Raw genomic sequence first — 23561 nt, forward strand, 5'->3', positions numbered from 1 at the left:
AATTTCAAAATACACTATTAGGATCATTCACCACCAGGCAATCTCTAACAATTCATACTTGGTAAAAGCCCCACAAATTCATACTCAGGTATCTGAAAGTCTATTGAAAAGAGGTATATCAGAGAATCTGGAAGGATAGGGAGGCAAAACATTTTTAAATAGCAACAACAAACTCTATTCTACAGTTTCTTATGATACCAAATTTACAAGATGCACAGTCATTCACCATTTCTTCTGCTTCAGATTTTCTCAATAAAGTACACATAACACTATTTCACAGAATCTAGTATGGCTAAATTCATACTCATATAAGAAAATGAAGAAAAAGAAAAAACACATTTTCTCTTACAAAATAGGAAGAGAGAATCATTGTACAACCAGCCAAAATGGATGCCAGCACAACATCAGGTGGGATTTCTGAACCACTTCTCCCGAGGATGGGGGTAAACATCTCAAATACCGCCCAGATGAGATACAATGCATAAAGGTAAGGAATAAACATCCCCAAAAGGTAAAAAGCAATAAATTTTCCTTGGGCACCTAGGGAAAAAGAGAAAAAAAGTACACATTATGAAATCCTACAGTGAGATATAAATTTTTATACTACTGGTGTGCACTGGTACCCTAACAGAAATTAGATGTGACTCTTGCCCTTAAGGGTGTATGTTAACTTGGAGTAGGATCTTTCACTCAGGATAAAATACGAGTAAGAACTAGGCAAAATACACAAGTAATATATTAGTATGTGTTCACAACCATGAGAAAGGGATGGGGTATAAGGCATAAGATAATTTGTGTAGTATGAAAACTTTTAAAAACTAACAATTTAGAAAGCCTACTCTATAAAACCAAAAAAGAAAGAGTCCCTGAAAGCCTTAAATATTTTAAGGTATTCTCCCATGTATATTAAAATCAAAAATACCCTACCATGCTGCTTAAAGTCCTTATGCACACAGAGCTTTGTGAGCAATGGGAATGCTACCCAGACAGCACTAATAAACGCCGAGCAAAGTCCTTGGTAAGTGAGGGTAACAAGAGAACAGCAATGGACAAACAGCGCGATGTCAAAAAATACTTCTCCCAGATACTGGTCACTGACATTCTGAAAGAAAGAAAAATACACAAGTAGTGTCATTCACAGGTCATTCATAAAGAGCTTTTATTATAGTAACACAATTTCCACCACTCAGGAAACCTACATTCTGTTTTAAACACATCTGCTCTTTAAACCGATTTAAAGTAAACACTAACAAAGCTACTTCCCCCATCATGAAGTAGTAAATTCAAATTGTAGCACAAGAAAGGGCAGTTTAACAATATAGAGTATAAATCATCCATATAATCTATGCTTTTCTTCTACTAGGCTAAAAGTAGAAATATTCCAAAATAGAAGAAAGGACTCTCCTAAAAAACATTCATCTCTGTAAGCTTTTCAGTTCATGCCAATTCCAAACACCGTTTCAAGTAAACTAGAGAAATGACCCATGAAGGAACATTACAAACTGCTGCAGCACCGCCAATAGCCCACACCCGGAAAACTGCAGCACCTTTAAAGCAATTTGGAGTTTGGCTCAATGAGTCTTTTCTATCTCCAATTGGTCTTGCACTGCACCTTTGCCCCCTTCTTGTATTCCTCATGCTTTCGTATTATAAAATTTGATCTTATATTTTTTGAGATTTAAAGTCCAAGGGTTCCTATGTAGCACTATGCACTCTGCAAAATAAAGTTGCTATATAAACTTTTTTTTTCGAGACAGATTCTCGCTCTGTTGCCTAGGCCAGAGTCCAGTGGTGCGATCTCGGCTCACTGCAGTCTCAGCTTCCTGGGTGATTCTTCTGCCTCAGCCTCCTGAGTAACTGGGACTATAGGCACACACCACCACACCCAGCTAAGTTTAAAAAAAAAAAAATATTTTTTTTTTTGCAGAGACAGAGTCTCGCCATGTTGCTCAGTCTGGTCTCAAACACCTGGCCTCAAGCAATCTTGCCACCTCAGCCTACCACAGCACGTGGGATTACAGGTGTGAGCCACTGTGCCTGGCCTAATATGAACTTAATACATTTTAACATCTGCATGAGTGATTCTATTCACACAAACATGGAAGTTTTAATTACAGTGCATAAATACAAAGATGGAAATGGAGAAACAGACATATTAAAGTTTCTCCTTCTTCTACCTTCCCATTTCTGTATGACTCAGGGCAGGGAGATCTATTTTCCTTCTCACCTCTATTTATCCCTTTCCCACTCCTGCTCCATTCCAATCCACTTTATACATTGTTATCAGTTTTCTTACAAAATCACAAAATCTAAGGGATCCTACTTCAAGGGCTCAAGAGTTGCTGTGACATGTTTTCAAAACAAGTTGCAGTTCATTTAACAATCCCTCCCGCTCCCAACAATGAAAGATAGGCTACAGTTGCTAAATACTTAAATTATCAACACAGTGTTGGTATCACAGTGTTGATTATCAACACCGGCACGGTGGCTCACACCTGTAATTCCAGCACTTTGGGAGGCCGAGGCAGGCGGATCACAGGGTCAGGAGATCGAGACCATCTTGACTAACACAGTGAAACTCCCGCCTCTACTAAAAATACAAAAAAATTAGCCGGGCGTGGTGGTGGGCGCCTGTAGTCCCAGCTACTCAGGAGGCTGAGGCAGGAGAATGGCGTGAACCCAGGAGGCGGAGCTTGCAGTGAGCCCAGATCGCACCACTGCAATTCAACCTGGGCGACAGGGCAAGACTTCATCACAAAAAAAAAAAAAAAAAATTAAGAAAATAATTATTATAATTCAATTTGAAGCCGAATGCCACTCAGATATTTAAAAACAAAGATCTCAATTTAAGTGCCCAAACTGTACCAAAGATAAAACATCCCTCAAATCTATTTTCCTCCTCACCTCTATTTATCCCTTGCTCACTCCTGCTTCATTCCAATCCACTTTATACACTGTTATCAGTTTTTTTTACAAAATCACAAATTTTCTCACTAACCTGCTCAAAACTTAATAGTGGCCCCATTGATTTTTAGAATCATGCTCCCACTTCACACTGGCCTCCTTTTCCAGTTATTGGACTACCCCCTTGTCTTCACCACACTGGACTGTCCACTAACTGACACAGACGCATTTTATACATTCTCACCTTAAACCACTCATCAATCTGTTCCCTACCTAGTAAATTTCAACACATGCTTCAAAAACCCCATTCAGATCAGGTGCTCATGCCTGTAATCCCAACACTTTGTGTGGCCAAGGTGGGCGGATCACTTGAGTCCAGGAGTTGGAGACCAGCCTGGCCAACATGGCAAAACCCTGTCTCTACTAAAAATACAAAATTTAGCTGAGCGTGGCGGCACACATCTATCGTCCCAGGTATTTGGGAGGCTGAGGCACAAGAACTGCTAGAACCCAGGAGGCAGAGGTTACAGTGAGCCAAGATCATACCACTGCACTCCAACCTGGGCGACAGAACGAGCGAGACTCTGTCTCCAAAAAAAAAAAGCAAACAATTCAAATGTTGCCATCTCAGCCACTCTGACTTCCACAAGCAAAATTCATCTTGCCTCCCCTGTATTCCTACAGCACAGTTTATATGTCAGTCTCACTTCATCCCACAATATATTGCAATTATTGTCATTCCCACACCTTCCCAAATGAAACTGAGAGCTCCTCGAAGAAAGAGATCACATTCTTATGGCTCTCTTATGGCATCATTCTTGTTTTTTTAAAAAAATAAATAATAGAGATGTGGCCTTACTTATATTGCCCAGGCCGGTGTCAAACTCCTGGCCTCAAGCAGTCTTCCTGCCTTGCCTTGGCCTCCCAGTGTTGGGATTACAGGTGTAAGCCACCATGCCCAGTCTCTTATGGTACCATGCTCACTGGGCACTTAAAGAATATTTGTGAAAAGAAAATGAAACACATCACTCTTTCTGTTGTGCTTTTACCCTGAAGTGTCACGATCAGACAACTGAAATTAGAAAAAGTAAATGAAATTTTATTACCCATTTCTATCCTACTTCTGCCCCAAACAACAATAGTCAGCCACACTCTGGTTACATACAGTTACACTAAGAATAAGCATGTGAAATTGAGCCCCATGGTGTAATTCTTTTGGGAACTGAAGCCACTAAGATAAAAATACGAGCTCAACCATAAGCAGATGGCTAACCTCAAAGAACCTTTCTTCAGCAGGGGCTGCTAACATAGAAGGGTTCCACAGAACACATCCCAACATTAATTGAAACTGAGACCAAGGTTCAGATACCAAAGACATACTTGTAGAAGGATGCTGGGTTATAATCATCCATGTCTCATTCTAATCCTTATCAGGATAAATAGAAAACAGTAGGCTTACATGGAGCTAAGAAAGATCTTCCACTTTAATTCACATAGACAATGTGAAACCATGACTCTCTCTTTCACTGTAATTCATTTTTAGACCTATTATTTTACAGCTTTTTAAATTTATATTTATTTTATTTATTTATTTGAGATAGGGTCTCACTCTGTCCCCTAGGCTGGAGTGCAGTGGTACAATCACAGCTCATTGCAGCCTTGATCTCATGGGCTCAGGTAATCCTCCTACCTCAGACACCCAGGTAGCTGGGACTATAGGCAAACACCATCATACCTGGCTAATTTTTTGTATTTTTTGTGGAGACAGGGTTTCACCATGTTTCCCAGGCTGGTCTTGAACTCCTGGGCTCAAGCAATCGGCCTGCCTCAGCCTCCCAAAGTGTTGGGATTATAGGCATGAGCCACCGCACCCAGCCCATAACCCTAATTTCTAATTTTATTTTTGCCAAACAAATTTATGCATTTGAAACCATAATAATGTAACAATATTCTCGGTATAAATCATTTGGAACCCTATTTCCCTTCCCTCTGTTTTCCTTAGCAATGTGTCTTTTAACTCCAATGACATACATGCATGCAGAATCTGAATCAACAATATACAGTTCAAAGAAAAAAGTGAGGGAAAAACTGAAGAGAAAACTTTAAGTACAACACTCTTTTAGGCAACAAATACTTGCTGTGTGTTAGTGCTGTGTGTCAGACACTACCTAAGCACAGAGGATACAGCAATAAATAAAACCATCCCTATTCTCAAGGAGCTTACACTCCGGGGGAGAACAGATATTCAAGTAACATAAATGAGTGAGTGAGCCCAGGCCATAGTTACAAATACTGCAGCAAATTCAGTAGAAGGCTGTGCTAACAAGACTTCCAGTCACCACTACCCTGACACTGTTTACAGTCCAGCTTTATAACCTCATTTGAATTTTGTGACATTACCCTCAGAATAAGAAATCTTTCAGAAAAGTAACACAGCATGGGTGCATTTTCTAAAACCATGCTGGACAATTTTTTAGCACTCAAAAGGCCAAATACAATGAATCCCACTTAAGTTCATCTTCAGTCCTCGGAGGCAACAGAAAGAAATCAACAGATATATCAACACTTACCATGTAATAAAATCTTTTCGCAAGAGTATGTATAAATATTATTTTGGCTACAGTTGCAGTTCCATACAGACAAACGGAGACATAGAAGTGGTTATACCATGAGAGAGACTGTCCAATAAGAGAGATGAACACTGCTATGATGAGAACAGTAACAAGGCTAGTGAACCAGCTAATCAGAGTGATGCCAAGTCCACACAAGAAGTCCTTCTTGTAGTTACCAGCTAATGAAGAGAAAACAAAAAGGTGAAATCACCATCTTCATCAAATCAATTATATAACCAGTCAGTAGACCTAAATGGGCAAACATTAAAACAAAAAACACCCCACTGTACTTGAAAAGTATGAAAATGTCCTAGTGTTGAGGTTGGCTAAACACAAGAACAAGGGAGGTATCAAATAATAATATTCAGGTAACATTTATTAAGAGTCTCTAGATACTAAACACTCAAAAAGATAAATCTTCTAGGAATAGTTCAGGTACATTCCTTATGAAGGAAGAGGGTAGTCTTAATCTTCTTCACTTTTGGTATGCTTTGTGTATCAAAATATTAGAAAGAATGGAAGGCAAAGTTCCATACAAAATGTTGTTAAAAGAAGGTAACATAAGAAGATAAGGAATGTGGGGAAAATAAGTGGTGATAAAGAATTACTTAAATTGCTGCTAAATATTTTATCTCATAATAGCACACAGCAACTTAGACTCTGAAACATTTCAAGCAGAAATATTTCAAATAAAAGAATTTAACCACAAGCAGTTCACTCATACTTCAGGACACTGGTCCATACTAGCTACTAGTATGTAGTGCAGACTTTTTAACGGGACTTTTCATTAGAAGCCAATCTGTACAAACCATTTTTCAATAGCTTCTATATGGTACTTTTATGGAGTGCCTAAATACATAAAAATTGACTGCTTCACCAAGACTAAAAGTAAAATAAGCACATTAATTTAATATTTAAAAATTTCTTACAATATAAAGCAAACATTGTCTTGAAGATTTTTAGCTTTCTGGGAAGATATAAACAAACTGAAAAACCTCAATAAAATTCTACAGCAATGCCAGTATTTGTGGTTTTAGAGGAAAATACTTACTCTTATGTTTGGGCTGCAACAACTTTTTGCCCAGGTACAAAATAACACCCATTACCACCATGTAGTTTATGATTGAGCCAATACGAGAGGGGTAGGCAATGACAAACAGGCCCAGCACATCAAAGAAGACCATGTTTCCATGTCGATACTTAGAAGCAGCAGCCAGCATATCAGATGTAGCTAGATGCTTAAGAACTGCTAAAATGTTGTCACCTATTAGTAAAAAAAAAAGAAAAAAGATTAAAAGGCTGAATAAACTATTTGTGATTTACACGTACAACTATTTGAAGCAGAAATAAACCATGTACTGTTTGAATGAAGAAATGGTTAGGAAGAATGTGAACAGAAATCGCTTTCTACCATCCTACTGCTCTCCCTCACTTTTCTTACTGAATTTCTCAAATAAGGTCCATCCCCCGCCCTTCTCCATTTCCTCTCCACTCAGATGCTCAGCCAATTGGCCTGTATCTTTTCCCTTCTATTAGAACTATTCTCTATGATCAATTGTACCTTGTTGACAAATCCAATGGCTGTTTCTTGGTACCCATTCATTTAATAATATATATTAACTGTACTAGACACTCTTTAAATATCAGAAATTCAGTGGTGAACCAAGAGACAAACGCCTTTCACGAAGCTCACAAATATGAACAAGCTGTTACACATGTGTTAAAAATCAAGGAGGAGAGCTAGTAGAGTTCCATATGAAAACATCATGGGAGACTAACAGAGCTACATTCTTACTGCTCAGCAATCCTCCCAACCCTGGGCCAACTCCTTTTTCACTTCCTCACAATGAATATTCCTGACCTTAATTGCTACACTATCTCATCTCTCCAACTCCAAAGCCCTAGCTCATTCACATTGCATACTGCCTCTCTAACACACAGGCCACAAGTTTATATATCAACCCTAACATTCCATCTTAGTGTATATCATAAGTCTAAATTAGAATACCAACCTGCTCTCTGAATGGAATCTGTTAGAATTCTGTCCGCTGTATCATACTTGGTATGATAAATGTATCCATTCTCAATAAAAGCTAAGTCTATTCCTAAGACACACAGAAAAAAAAAAGTCATTTTGCTTTAAAGACCAACCTTGCTTTTGGCCTATTTGTTTAATAAATTCCTAAAAGACAAAATGTCAAAGCAGTGGCACAACCACTTTGTCACATTTACAAATGAATGATATAAATTCTCTTCCAAATTCTTACACAGTCTATAGCTTTGGTACATAATTCGATATATAATGATTGAAGAAGTATATTACTCCACAGGTAGGCATTACAAGTCACACAGTAAGGATAGGAATATTGAGTTTGAGAGGTCATCAAAATTTTGCCACCTACATTCTTGCCAGGCCAGAGCCAAATTTTAACTTCAAATTAGTTGTATATACAAGTTGCCAAGGAAGTTGGCAAAGCAAGACAACAATGAAAGACCCCTGAAGGATCTATTACCATCTTTTGGGAATGAAGCGCTAAACAGTTCACCCTTGCTCTGTCACACTATAGGGAAAGATGACATATTCTAGAGGAGGCAAGCATTTAAATTAGTATGGAGTTTAAAAAAGGAAACAAACTCTGTGAATTTGCTCTCAGAAAATGCTGTTTACTCACAAACTTTCAAGACGTAAAACTCACTTCTGATAAATGAATGTTGCACAGTAGGCCATAACCATTGACAATATACCTGGAATGTTCCCAAAATCCCTGTAGATACGAAAGTCAGTATCTGAAGGAATGATTCCACTCTGAAAAACCTCCTGAGCCACCACAGAAGCAAAAGGGTGTTTAGCTGCTGAAACATAAGCTTGAACCAACCAAGGATTTTCAGGACCTAAAATGAAAGGTGACAACACAATAGAAGTATTCAGGCTTTTTTTTTTTTTTTTTTTTAAACATACTGATGTTTTTCAACACATAGAAAACAGTAAAAGTGGTGGTTTTGGGAGATGGGTCCAATATGTACCTTTTCATCCCTTTTTCTGTAGTTTCCAATGTTTCTCTGATATGTGTGTCTGACTTTAAGAATAAAAACCTCTTGTGAAAATAAAATTAAAGCATAAAATAATAGCAATACAAAAGTCTGTCTGAAAATGAAAGATCATTCATAAGTCTATCATCCTAAAATGCCCATTATCCATTTTACATCTTTAATTTTCTTACTAATGTAGGATTGTGTGTATATAGCTGTACTCAATGAAGATATATATACTTTTTACATTTTTTTTCACTTAAGATTATATTAAATGCATTTTCCTATGTTGCTAGATACAAATTGGGTATACCTTATCTGAAATGCTTGGAATCAGAAGTATTTTGGATTTTTGACTTTTTTGGATTTTGGAATATCTGCATTATACTAGTAAGCATCCCTAATCCTAAAATCCAAAATCAGAAATGCTCCAATGAACATTTTTGAGCATCATGTCAATGCGCAAGTTTTGAATTGTAGAGCATTATGGATTTCAAATTTTCAGATTAGGGATGCTCAATCTGTATTACAATGATCATTTTGATAACTGCTTAACATTTCACTGAATATACCATAAAGTTCTACTTTTTATAATTTATCATTATTAATAATTTTCCATCTGTATCTCACACATCTACAGCTTTTTTTAAATGGGAGTTTTTCCTGTAGGATAGTGGGATAAATTGTTTTATAATTTATAAAATTATATAATTATATGTTTAATTATTCACTCTTCCCTCACTAAAAAAGGATTATACATTCCTGCTCTTGCCACATATTCTGTAATGCCTGCCTGGGGAATGAGTACACACGCTTCTGCACCTATTAACTGCAGGTGTGGCTACATGACTTGCTCCAGCCAACTGATGGTGAGGAGGAATGATATGACCCTCAACTGGGCAGACTTTTCAAAGGCATTAACATTATTCATACTTATCCTTAACTTTGATTTGTGAGATCAATACATCCCTCATAGGGGCTTCTCCTTCAGCCTGGATCCCAGAATGAGTAAGACACACGGAACATAATAACCGTGGACTATAACGGCAGTTATTCAGAAACCTAAATGCAACACGAGCGAGAAATTTGCCTTTGCTGTTATAAACCACCAAGACTTTGGGGTTGTAACCACAAAACTTAGCAACATATTTACTGAGGTAAACAGACCAAGTAATTGAATGTCAGGGAATCTAAGAATGTTGTTTTAGTAACTTCACAGATTACAAAATTGCTTTCCTACATTTTAAAAAATGACCAAGGCTGGGTGCAGTGGCTCACACATGTAATCCCAGCATGTTAGGAGGCCGAGGTAGGCAGAGCACCTGAGGCCAGGCATTTGAGACCAGCCTGGCCACATGGCAAAACCCCGCCTCTACTAAAAACATAAAAATAAGCCAGGCATGGTGGCGCATGCCTGTAATCCCAGCTGCTCAGGAGGACGAGGCAGAAGAATTGCTTAAACCTGGGAGGTGAAGGCTGCAATGAGCCAAGATTATGCCACTGCACTCCAAGCCTGGGTGACAGAGCGAGACTCCATCTCAAAAAATAAAAATTAAAACTTAAAAATGACCCAAAAAAGCAGAGGGACACTACAGAAATAGACACACAGGTAATCCAGATACTGGAGTTATCAGACACAGATTTTAAAATAATTATGATTAATACGTTTTAAAAAACACACATATCAATAATTTCACCAGACCAGTATAATCTATTTAAAAGAGTCCTACAAATGGAAATCCTAGAACTAAAAAACATAGCTGATGTTGAGAATTTTAATAAACGGGCTTAACACGAAGTTTAATACAGCAGAAGAAAGGATTAAAATTAAAGCATAAAAAGAAGAAAAGGTTGGAAAATACACAAATGTGAGTAACTGGAGTCCCAAAAGAACAGAAGATAGAATGGAGAAGGTAAATGTTTAAAGACTTAATGGCCAAGAATCTCCCAAAACTGACAGAATTCAAGCCATGAATTTAAAACGGTCTACAAACTCCAAACAAGATAAATATAAAGAAAAACTATATCTAGCACCATTTGCCTTTGAATACTATTCCTCACGAAAAGAAACCAAGTCTCCTTAGAGAAATGGCTGATTCCAGGTCTGGGACTAGCGAAGTACAAGGTAAGTTGAAACACCTGTGCCAGAAAGTAAGAAAGTACTCTAAGAGACATGTCAAAGGGGCTCAGGCACTGGTTCAAAATAGACACCACTGGCCTAAACTGGGACAATTCATGCAACAAAATAAATAATAGTAACAGAAAATATATTATACAGAGTAAAGTTAAAATACATAAAGTACTGAAATAACAAACCAAAAAAAAGGAAAATGGAAAGCCTTCCTTCTTGCAGAATTCCAACTATGACCTACAGGAAGAATGATGAAGCCAGAAACTCAGTGTTAGCATTGGGTAAACACTGTAATAAAAACGCTTGGGGACAAGAGTCATCAAAGATTGCTAAAACTAGGATCAAAGTTTTATGACAAACAGGATATTTGCCTAAAGTATCTACCACTAAGGGGAAATCAGTAACTTATACAAAGAAAGAAACAGTAGAAAAATCTGGCAAATAAATACCTTAATCAAATGATGAAAATGTAGTATCATTAATAATAAGACAGATACTACATGCATCCTGATGTGATGCACTGAGAAGGACACAAATACAAAAGGAAAAAGAAATGTGATGATGGGAAAATACATAGATTATGAGACCTTATCATATTAAAATACTATTATTAAAATATTATTACTATTTGATATTAATAAATTTATACTAAAAAATACGACGAAAACCATACTGAAAAACAGGTAAAGCCCAACTATCATTAATTATCTTAAAAATTAGGATAATAGTTCCTCTTAGATAGGAGGGAGCTGTATTTGAGAAGAGAGGTAAAAAAAAATGCCTAGGCGGGCAAGGCAATCCACCCCCTTCCATGAGGCAGGGTTAAAAAGATTTTCACCTTACAATAATTAAGTTTTCAACTTTTTTTGAAATGTGTTAAACAATGATTATGGGTTTTTTTTTTCCTTTTTTTTTTTTTTTTTTTGAGACGGAGTCTCGCTCTGTCGCCCAGACTGGAGTGCAGTGGTGCCATCTCGGCTCACTGCAAGCTCTGCCTCTCGGGTTCACACCATTCTCCTGCCTCAGCCTCCCCAATAGCTGGAACTACAGGCGCCCACTGCCACGCCCGGCTAATTTTTTCTATGTTTTAGTAGAGACGGGGTTTCACTATGTTAGCCAGGATGGTCTCGATCGATTATGATTTATTTAATAACACATGATAATTAAATGCTATATTTGATCCTGGCCAGGCACCCAGATTTTTTTTTAAATGGCTAAGACATTAATGGAACAACTGGAAAAATCTGAATATGCATTATTATAGTTTTATATTAATATTTCTTGAGTGTGATCTATGTTCTGTTACAGAAGAGCATGTCCCTGTTTCTTTATCTGAGATGATCATCCTGAGATTATCAATTGACATAATTTTTCTCCTTTATTCTGATAATGTAGTGAATTACACAGATCGATTTTCAAATATTACACCATCTTGTTGATCAACTTGGTTGGAAAGCATTATCTTTTGTATATTATATATATTTCTGGATTCAGTTTGCTAATACTTAATTTAGGAGTTTTGCATCTAAATTTGGTATTACCTACCCAAAATATCTACCAAAGCTGAACATATGCACACCTTATGACTCAGCAATTCCACTCAGAAATGTGCACACACAAACATGTGTACCAAAAGACATTTACAAGAATGTTCACAGCAGCACCATTCATAACAAAACCCTGGAAACAACATAACAGCACCAACAGAATGAATCAATTGTTGTAGAATTGACTAGTGTTCAGCAAGAAAAAAGAATGAACTACAGATGAGGAACTGAAGCTTGGAGTGGTCACATGACCTCTCCAAGGTTCCACGTGTAGAATGTGCTAGAGCTACAGTTTTGAGTTTTGACCTTAGATCATCTAACTACAGAGCCTATGCTCTTTTTCTCTTTTTTTTTTTTTTTGTGACGGAGTCTTGCTCTGTCGCCCAGGTTAGAGCACAGTAGCTCCATCTCAGCTCACTGCAAGCTCCACCTCCTAGGTTCACACAATTCTCCTGCCTCAGCCTCCCAAGTAGCTGGGACTACAGGCGTCCACCACCATGCCCGGGTAATTTTTTGTATTTTTAGTAGAGATGGGGTTCCACCATGTTAGCCAGGATGGTCTTGATCTCCTGATCTCGTGATCCACCCGCCTTGGCCTCCCAAAGTGCTGGGATTACAGGCATGAGCCACCGTGCCCGGACTTTTATTAATTTTTTTTTTTTTTTGAGATAGTCTCTTGCTCCGTCATCCAGGCTAGAGTGCAATGGCTGATCTCGGCTCACTGTAACCTCTGCCTCCTGGATTCAAGTGATTCTCCTGCCTCAGCCTCCCAAGTAGCTGGGATTCCAGGTGCCTGCTACCATGTGGCTAATTTTTGTACTTTTAGTAGAGACAGGGTTTCACTATGTTGGCCAGGCTGGTCTCGAACTCCTGACCTCAGGTGTTCCGCCCACCTTGGCCTCCCAAGGTGTTGGGATTTCAGGCATGAGCCACCACGCCCAGCCAGAGCCTATGCTATCAACCAGTACCCTACCCTACCTCCAGGCAAAACCTTTTAGTTATCTTATAAAGTAAGGTGGCAGGCAGATACAGAAACATTTTCAATTTATATTCTTTCTCCTGCCGTCATCTAAATCCAACGATAATTCCATTTTCTTGTGTGTTCACATCTTAAGAATGAGCCCCATCTTTCTTAATGCAATGACTATGGGCATGTGTAATGTTCAGAGGAAGTAGGCCTCCGTGCCAAGAATAGTAAGTCAAAGTTCTCTAGAAGTCCAGGGAAAATGGACCCAGCTTAGCAGACCCACAGCATCCTTCCACTGCTTTATTTCCTTCCATCTCTAGTTGGTGGCATCAATGCACAAAAGAAAAAAAAAAAGGAACTAATAAAAGAGACTGAGAAAGAGTGGTAAATATTATTATGGAAGCCAAGTAGCATGAGGCCTGAAAACTGACTGAATTCGCCAATGTGATCTTTATAAGAACAGCTGTGGTGAAGTGGGGAGGCTAAAGCTGACTAGAACTGGTTCAAGAATATATCACATGGTGGATCTATCAATTTCGGCAGATCTCGGTCTATCAAGGTGGATCACTTGAGCCCAGGAGTTGGAGAACTGTGAGCCATGATTGGATCACTGCATTCCAGCCGGGGTGACAAAGTAAGATCCCATCTTAAAAAAAAAAAAAAAAAAAAAAAAAGCAGTTATTCAGTTATTCAAGACTATGACTATGGATCATTCTTTTGAGGAATTCTGCAGTAGAGGGTCAGAGAAATAAGACAAGCTAGCAGGTGGTGATAAAAGTGGTTTTCTTTAAAATGGAAGAAAAGGTATGTTTGCATGCAAATACAAACGATCCTATAGAGAGAAAAATTAATGATAGAAGACAGAAAAAAATCATCATCACCAGTCTCCTACTCATACACTAACGGTATTTCCAATTTTCTACTCTTAAAGAAAAGCCAAGGCTGGACATAATGCCTCATGCCTGTAATCCCAGCACTTTGGGAGGCCAAGGAAGGAAGACTGCTTAAGTCCAGAAGTCTGAGACCAGCCTGGGCAACACAGTGAGACCCTGTCTCTACAAAAACTAAAAAACTGGCTGGGCATGGTGGCACATGCCTGTCATCCTAGCTACTGAGATGGAGGCTGAGGCAGATGGATCACTTGAGCCCAGGAGCTGAAAACCAGCGAGCCATGATTGCTCCACTACATTCCAGCCTGGGCAACACAGCAAGATCCTATCTCAAAAAAAAAAAAAAAAAGAAAAGAAAAGAAAAGAAAACCCAAGATGACTTAGATCTACGTGTATACGTCAACTATTTCTGCAGGTTAAATTCCCAGAAACGGGTCTGCTGAAGAGCCTGCACATTTAAAAAATACATGTTGCCAAAATGCACCAATCTACATTCCCACTAGCTGTGTATGAAAATGACTCTTCATACTCATCAGCACTGGGCATTATTTTACTTACTTTTTCCTGATCTAATATTTTAAAAATCCTTACTGTTATATGTATTTGCATTTATTCTCAAATAAAACAACTGTTTCATTTGGCAATTTCTTAAAAAGCTATGCATAAATTTACTATACATCCCAGGAATTCCATTCCTAGGTAACTAAAAGAAATGAAAATATATGTTTACACAAAGACTTACACATGAATGTTTACTCCAGCATTATCGTAAAAGTCTAAAAGTGGAAACAATCCAAATATCCATCGATGGATGAATGGATAAACAAAAAGTAATACATCCATACAATGGGTTAGTCAGCCACTAAAAAAAATGAAGTACTAATACATGTGACAATATGGATGAAGCTTGTGAAAGCTGTCAAAATCAAAACAGAGTCACTTGTGTTAAAAACTCTGACAACAGAGCCAGGGAAGGCCATGAAGCGAGGGTTCTCATGCACAAATGCCTGATAACAAGAATTATCACAAAAGACTCTTCAAAAACCACAACCTTGCACAAAGGTCACTGCAACCTCATATCAAAAAAAAAACTTCAGCAAGGACATCAGCCCAGCAACTGCCTGTCCAATTTCAGACTGGTGCCACCCTTGTTATTGATCCTTGTAGCCAAGGATAACTATCTCAAAAAAATTATGTAATCCTCTTTATTTTTCCTATAAGAATGTTTGTGTTCCTTTACTGCCCTAGTTTACTATGGCATATAGTTTCTCATAGTTTACTATGGCACATGTATTCCTACTGCAATACCCATTACTACATAAATACCATCTTCTTTGAGAGTCTCCCTCTGTTTGTTACTTAGATTAACAATCTGAAATACATTACACTAAGTAAAAAAACCCAGACACAAACAACCATGCATTGTATGATTACATTTATATGAAATGTCTACAACAGGCAATTCTATAGAGACACAAAGTAGATAGGTAGTTGCCTAGGAATGAGGGAGTGTCCTATTTGGGATGATAAAAACATTCTAAAATTGTGATGATGATGGCACAACTGAGAATTATATATCTCAATAAAGCTGTAACTTAAAAAAAAAAAAAATTCACTCTAAAGAAGGCTACAGGCTGGGCGTGGTGGCTCACACCTGTAATCCCAGCACTTTGGGAAACCGAGTGGGCAGATCACCTGAGCTCAGGAGTTCTAGACCAGCCTGGCCAACATAGTGAAACCCCGTCTCTACTAAAAATACAAAAATTAGCCAGGCATGGTGTCACACACCTGTAATTCCAGCTACATGGCAGGCTGTGGCAGGAGAATCGCTTGAACCCGGGAGGCCCAGAGTGCAGTGAGCCGAGATCACGTCACTGCACTCCAGTCTGGGCGACAGAGCAAGACTCCGTCTCAAAGAGAAAAGGCGGCTATAAAGTAGCAGATAGAATACCATTCTATTTTTGCAAGAAATATATATACACATATATACATGTATATTAATGTTTGCACTTAGAAAAAATTCCAGAAGAGTACAGACTAAACTATAACACTAGTTTGCTCTGGATGGTAGAATTACAGGGGCATGAATATTTTCCCAAGAGGAAAAAAGATTCTGTGACCCTTTTGCAATCAAGCCTCTCTCACTTATGAAATGAGGTCACTGGTCTGATAAATCAAGTCATTCTTTCTGGCCCTTCTTAAAAATTAGGTAGTAATGATTATTCTAGTCACTAAAAACTCCCCAAATGAATGTCGCTCTCAGAAGTGACAATGGAGTTCTAGTGCACAAACTGTTTTAACCAAAAAGTTTCCAGGGCAGGACAAATACTATCACAAAGAAAAAGAAGTACGGTTTAAAAAGCTGAGGACAGCACAATCTGGCATATACTCTCAATCACAACTCCAAACCCAGGAGGGCCTTTATCCTCTTTTAGTCAAACATGAAAATAACACTAACTAGCTTTTTGAAAGCCCTGCCCACAAGAAAGGTAGTCTTCTGTAGGCAGTGGCATTAAAAGTGAGAGAGATGCTGGGAAAGGTATTAGAATGTCAGAAAGCACCCAGAAAGCTTTCAGGTATGCAGTTTAGCCATAGTAATGAGCTCCAAAACGTAGAGGGGGAAAAAAAGTCATGTAAAAATTCAGAGTACAGAGGGAAATAATCTCTTCCAATCTTTTGTAGGACATCCCCCCCAAAAAAAATTAATTTTGAAACATGAGGATTTCAGAACAAGTAAAACATTTAAATTTTATGTTTATACTAACCAGTCATAAATCTGTTTTTTACTTTATTAAAGTGATCATATACATTTCAAAAATTTAAATACATAAAATTATAAAAAGTAATGCATTAATGATAATCAATTCTGGTCTTAAATTCATGAAGCAACAGAGAATTTAAACTGTTGTTTTACCTTTAACCTAGTCCAACATTATATGAAATGTTGTAGACATTCCATATAAACGTAATCACACAATACATGGTTGGTTGTGTCTGGGTTTTTTTACTTAGTGTAATGTACTTCAGATTGTTAATCTAAATGGAGTACAGTTCTACCAGCAACTGCTCACCATCTAGCTAGGATCATTATCAACAGTTTGTTTACGCCCTTTCAGATAACATAATTATTTTTAGAATTTATGCAGCTGCAGAATTTTTGTCTAAAACCATATACATTTAATAAAAAGAGTAAGGACTCTGGGCCGCCCAGGCCTACCAAAAATGAGTACTTAATAAATGTAAATAAGTAATGTTAGTCAGTCTGGACCTGAATAGCCCTTGGTGTGTTTTAACGTCTCCGGACTACACATATGTAAAATATGTTAACATATGTGCATAAAATACTTATGCATTAATATATATGTACATAGAAAAAAATCTAGGAAGGGTACAGATTAAACCACAAGGCTGTTTTTTCTCTGGATAGGGGGAGTGTAGGGCAAGGTGCTGTGCTAATAAATTAAAAGCATGGAGATGAAGGCACTTACCACATAGTGTACTTCAACATGGAAAATAAACAGACACACTCCTGCTTACATGGAGCCCTGACATTTTTCACAAGAGGAAAGAAAGACTGAGTGTCCTCTCTGCTTACAGAATTTTCTTTTGCTGCTTTTTGATCTGGTGGTTGTAACATGTATGTGTTCCTCCTATCCAGACTGACATCCAAGAAATAGAAAGAGGCTGGGTGTGGTGGCTCATGCCTGTAATCCCAGCACTTTTGGGAGGCCGAAGCAGGAAGACTGCTTGAGCTCAGGAGTTTGAGACCAGCCTGGGCAACATGGCCAAACCCCATCTCTACAAAAAAAGGAAATTAGCCGGGCACGGTGGTATATGCCTGTATCCTAGCTACTCCAGAAGCTGAGCTGGGAGGATGTCTTGAGCCCTCAAGGCGGAGGTTGCAGTGAGCTGAGATCATACCACTGCACTCCAGCCTGGGCGACAGTGAGACCCTGCTTCAAAAAAAAAAAAAAAAAAAAATATATATATATATATATATATCTCGATAATGTATCTACTTACTTCTGTAGATATGAGATCGCAGCTTCTTCTCATTAAAGAGTAAGAATAAAGCAGAAAGATTTGAGAACTGAAAAGAAAACCTTGCTGCTTCTAACATTATGACCTTGAGAAACTCAAACGCTTAGCTAAAGTAAAATATACAAACATTTTGAAAGATAAAAGTTTAAAATAAGTTTGATGGAGACTATTAAAATACAGTATTGTTTAGGTATGAAGACATACTTAGCATAGTTTCATAATTTAAATAAAGTAAGGTCTTAAAAGGGTGCTACAAAACAAGTTCCCACATCATCTCACTTCCCCTAGCCCATCTCAGCACACAACACACTCTTCAATACTAAAACATCTAGGAAATGCTACATCTCTGGATAAAATGCATTACCCAAATTTCTAACAGGGCAGCGAAACGGAATGGAACTTCCAATGTCAAATTTTAGTATGCCCTGTCTAAACAAATCCATGAGCTCTGAATTTTGTTAATAAAGACAATTAAAACCCATTTATGCCTGAGGTTGCAATTTTTTAAATTTTTGCATGTATGAAAAATCAGACCTTGGCAATGAGGCTTGAGTAGTAGGATATAAATATCTCCCACATGCTTAGCGTTCCAATAATGAAACACTAGACACAAATGGGCTACGTTGATAACCTTAGAAAAGTTTAATCATAAAACTAAAGCTATTTCTCTGGGCCAGACATGATGGTTCACGCTTGTAATCCCAGCACTTTGGGAGGCCAAGGCAGGAGGACCACTTGGGCCCAGGAGTTTGAGACCAGCCTGGGAAACATAATGGGAGCCTGTCTCTACAAAAAAATTTTTAAATTAGCCAGGCGTGATAGCAAGCACGTGTAGTCCCAGCAACTCACGAAGCTGAGACAGGAGAAAATTTGAACCTGGGAGGTCAAGCCTGCATGATGGCACCAGTACACTCGAGCCTGGGTGACAGAGCATGGCTCTGTCTCTAAAAAAATAAAATAAAATAAAAATTATTCTGGCTGATTAAATATTACTAATTTTTTTTTACATTCCATTAAATCAATGATACATTTAAACCTATTAAACTACGGGTAAATTTTCTCATTTTAACTCATGAAATGATTGACACTTAAAATTATTTATATCATAACCACTCATAATGGCTAAAAGTTCACTACCTATATAACAATCCAGTTAGAGATTAAGAACAAAGTCCCCTGACCTGGACTGTCTAGGTTCAAATCACACTCTGCCATTAAACAACTGTGAAACCTTAGGCAAGTTATAATCTCTCTGGACTCAGTTTCATCTCTAAAATGGAAGTAACAGTACTTATCTCACATGTTGTTTGGAGGATTCAAGGACTTAATATATATGAAATGGTTTGAATGCCTGGAATATAATAAGCACTATACAAGCGTCAGATGCTATATTATTTTGTTCAAAATTTTTAACAAAGACAAGCTAACACCACCTCATGCTTTAAAAAGAATGCTCATTCAACATACCGTTTATTGAAGAGATTACTTATAATCAAAAACTTTCTACTTTCATAAAAACTAGAATTGCATTAAAATATAAAACGCACAGTCTCACATACCTGTTTGGAATACAAGTTCTTTCCCTCCTACACCTGCTGCCTCCAGGTTAATGAATGCGCGAATCAAGCTAGCCCAGGGGTGCTGAGTAATGAAACCATGACTGGCCTTAATGAGAAGGAAAGAAAACAAATATTTGTTAAACAATCTTAAATTATCAGTCTTGATTTTGCTTAAGCATAGAGAGACTATTCTGATGAGGTAAGGAATATGAAAACAAAATAATTGCTCTTCAAAGGCAGTATCCAAAGACATCTTCTGCTTCTTTTCCTATGCATAAGGGCCATGCACATCAGGGTTCAGAAAGTCACCCATCACAGAAGGCAGCCTGTTTACCATTAACGGTGCCAAACAACATCCCTGGTAAGTACAAGGCTGTGCAAAAGAAAAGGCACGGAGGGCCAGACACGGTGGCTCACGCCTATAATCCCAAAACTTTGGGAGGCCAAGGGGGGAAAATCACCCAAGCTCAGGAGTTCGAGACCAGCCTGGGCAACATAGTGAGACCCCCCTCTTTTTTTGTTTTTTTGTTTGTTCGTTTTTGAGATGGAGCCTGTGGCCCAGGCTGGAGCACAATGGCGCGATCTCAGATCACTGCAACCTCCACCTCTCCCAGGTTCAAACGATTCTCCTGCCTCAACCTCCCGAATAGCGGGGATTACAGGCACCCACCACCATGCCTGGCTAATTTTTGTAATTTTAGTAGAGACGAGGTTTCACCATGTTGGCCAGGCTGGTCCCAAACTCCTGACCTCGTGATCTGTCTGCCTCGGCCCCGCAAAGTGCTGGGATTATAGGCATGAGCCAGCGTGCCTGGCCCCCATCTCTTTTTAAAAAGAAAGAAAAAAAAAGAACAGGAGAAGAGACGATCCATATGGCTGGGCATTTATTTGTGCCTGTCTCAAAATATCTCTGAAACTTCAATGTCAAAGAAAACCTGAGGAGAGTAATTATGCCACCAAGAGCCCTTCTGTCAATTAAATCCTGCCACAATAATCTGCTGAGTGGAGTTTTCCAAATAGTAAACATCTCTACATACGTGGTTGTGATTTTTTTAAAGTACTGCTCATATAGTATTTTTCTGCATATCATTTTATACTACCCACAGGAGTCATAAAAAATGCATTTATGTGTTAGCTATTATTATTAATCTCATCCTTATTCAAGCCTAATATTTAAAACAGTAAAATCTCACTTGCAAGACATTTTCCTCAGCACCATTAAAGAGAAATATGACAGCATGATGCAAGGCTTCTGAAGATGTTGACAAGACGCGAAGGACTTCCAGCATCACTGAGCAGCTAACTGCATCATCACTGGCACCTTCAAATCAGAAAAACAAATTTGCTGCTCAGATTTTAAAATGTTTACAGAATGACCCATTAGGACTAGGAATGGAGCTTTCTCCCCAGAGAAGCATCACAATAGCTGCATGACCAGAAGCATAGCTCCGTCATCATCAGGACAATTATACCCACCAGCAGTAAGTTCCATGAAGGGATCTTTGTCTGGTTTGCTCACTAACTTACTCTCAACACCTACAACCATGCCTGACCCACCAGAGTCACTCAATTAGTGTCTGCTAAATAAAGCAACCTGAGGGGACCTAAAGTCATACTGGAAACTAGTATTCTCAGCAAACCAAGGAAATCTGTTCTATTCTTTACTCGTATTCCATAATCTCTGTAATAGTCTCACTTCTGGTGCTCACAGCTTCCTGCTTCATCTCCCACTGTAACCACTCCTTTCTTGCTTGTTTTCCTGACAAAACCATAAAAGCTGCACAGAGAGGTCACTGTGGACGGTGTAACATTCCTTTAAGGTTTCTCCAACGGGATTATGTGATGGAAAAGTAAAAAGAAGATACCTAATCTAATAAGACAAAGGAAAGGAGACTAATGACCTAAGTAGTATCCTAGGTCCCAGAACACACACTCAGTTCAATCTCTGAACCTTTTCTTGATTCATAAACTTTATGTTAATCAAAAGTAACTACAAAGATGACTTAACTGTCTTGCTTTTTTAAAGCACTGTAAGAGACAGTTAAAGGAAGTCATTGGATATTTGATGATACCAAGGAATTACTGTTAGGTTTTTTTTTAGGTGAGGCAATTGGTGGTATCAAAAAGGGCCCTTATCTTCCAGCAATACACAGTGAAATACTTTTAGAGAGGAACTGATATAGCTAAGATCTGCTTCAAAATAATCAAGAAGTTGGGAGGGTAGTGGTAGGAAAGAAACAAGATCAGACTGCTGAAGCTGGGAGATACGTACACTGGAGTTCATTAAACAATTCTGCTTTTGAATATATTTGAAACTTTCCATAACAAAAAACTTAAAAGAGTAATCAAAGTAAATAAGCGCTAACGTAACTCAGGCAATAACATTTCTGGGTTTACACATTTGAAGCAGGGTGCCAAAGAGTTTGGCGTGGATTTGAGAGCAAGAAAGACTTGGAAGTAAATTTGAGCTCTGTCACTTTTCTCCACCATCTCCTGGTTTAAAGAGCAAGCTAATGATACCTACCTCACAGGTTTGTTGTAAGAGTCACACAAGATAATGCCCTGTGCCTAGCACCTGGTAGGCATTCAATGTTCATTTTTCCTACTCTTTGCAAATCTGAGGAAGGCTCTGTAGCTAGCTAAAATTAAAATGCTTGTTTGGGCTCTATTAAATTCCAGACCCCATTCCTACTTAAGAAGAAACTATCTATTAACCATACTTGTCTTGGTGGTAATTACTGGTTTGTATTTCAATCGAAGTGAAACAAAGTAATAATCATTTAATTACTAATAGAAAATGTTGCTATTAGCAAAAAGTGTCACCTTTCAAAAACCTAATGAAATAAACTCTTTTTGTAAATTTGACACTGTGAGTTACTTTAAAAATAGAAAGCAAACAATAAAATGTTTCTTTATTCAAAAAGAGAGAATGGGAAATTAAAAGGTATCTATACAGGGTTGATTAAAAAGTTAAACTGTCCATTCAGCTTCCCTTATTTTAATGGTTCTGGTGTGTTAGAATAGAACTACAGAAGGGTCAAATATCTTTAAAAAAGGGAAGGAAAGTTAAGAGGACAGTATCTATAAGGGCTAGGTGGTTAACTGACATCCCTTTCCATTTAGAATTAACCTTGAAATTGAAGCCACCCCCAAAATAACTCAACGCCTCTTCTACCAACGACCTGGAACCACACAGCAAACTCAAGAAGATAATTAAGGCTTTTCTGTGGATAACATTACTCCTAACTGGTATCAACTCCTGAGTCCTATATACACAGATGAGAACTTAAAAAGAAAAAAGAAGTGCTTCAGTTAGGCCATCCACTAAAAGGATTTAGGTGATAGTCTATTTCAGGGGTGTCCAATCTTTTGGCTTCCATGGGCCACATTAAGGGAAGAATTGTCTTGGGCCACATATGAAATACACTAACACTAACAATCTGATGAGTTAAAAAATAAAATAAAATAAAAATTGCAAAAAAATCTCATGTTTTGAGAAACTTTATGAATTTGTATTGGGCCACATTCAAAGCTACCCAGGAGTGCAGGTTGGAAAAGCTTGGTCTATTTGATGAATGTGTGAAACACTATTTTTAACAATTTATTATTGACAGAAATTTCCTTGAGATTGTTGCTAAGGGTATTCCTATAAAATTTTAGTTAAAAGTGGGTTCTAGGGCCAGGCGCGATGGTTCACGCCTATAATCTCAGCACTTTGGGAGGCCAAGACAGGCGGATCACAAGGTCAGCAGATTGAGACCATTCTGGCTAACGTGGTGAAACCCTGTCTCTACTAACAAAGAATTAGCAAGGCATGGTAGCAGCTGCCTGTAGTCCCAGTTACTCGGGAGGCTGAGGCAGGAGAATGGTGTGAACCCGG

General features: G+C 38.2%; 1 protein-coding gene across 5 annotated transcripts in view; it reads right to left on the reverse strand.

Annotated features, from left to right (window-relative positions):
• Positions 1 to 23561, reverse strand: part of ERMP1 (endoplasmic reticulum metallopeptidase 1) — a 112320-nt gene that overhangs the window by 52292 nt on the left and 36467 nt on the right. For all 5 annotated transcript variants that reach the window (XR_002517739.2, XM_021927841.2, XM_021927840.2 and 2 more), the window contains 8 exons: positions 20875 to 21002; positions 19682 to 19787; positions 8262 to 8408; positions 7529 to 7621; positions 6568 to 6780; positions 5475 to 5695; positions 928 to 1102; positions 350 to 540 (listed from right to left, as the gene is read on the reverse strand). Coding sequence is in view for 4 of the 5 variants with exons in the window: in XM_021927841.2 (XP_021783533.1) it covers positions 350 to 540; positions 928 to 1102; positions 5475 to 5695; positions 6568 to 6780; positions 7529 to 7621; positions 8262 to 8408; positions 19682 to 19787; positions 20875 to 21002 (1274 nt within the window). In the remaining variant the exon portion in view is untranslated. The remainder of the gene's footprint in view (positions 1 to 349; positions 541 to 927; positions 1103 to 5474; positions 5696 to 6567; positions 6781 to 7528; positions 7622 to 8261; positions 8409 to 19681; positions 19788 to 20874; positions 21003 to 23561) is intronic.

This window comes from Papio anubis, chromosome 13 (genome assembly GCF_008728515.1).
Source record: "Papio anubis isolate 15944 chromosome 13, Panubis1.0, whole genome shotgun sequence".
Taxonomy (NCBI): domain Eukaryota; kingdom Metazoa; phylum Chordata; class Mammalia; order Primates; family Cercopithecidae; genus Papio; species Papio anubis.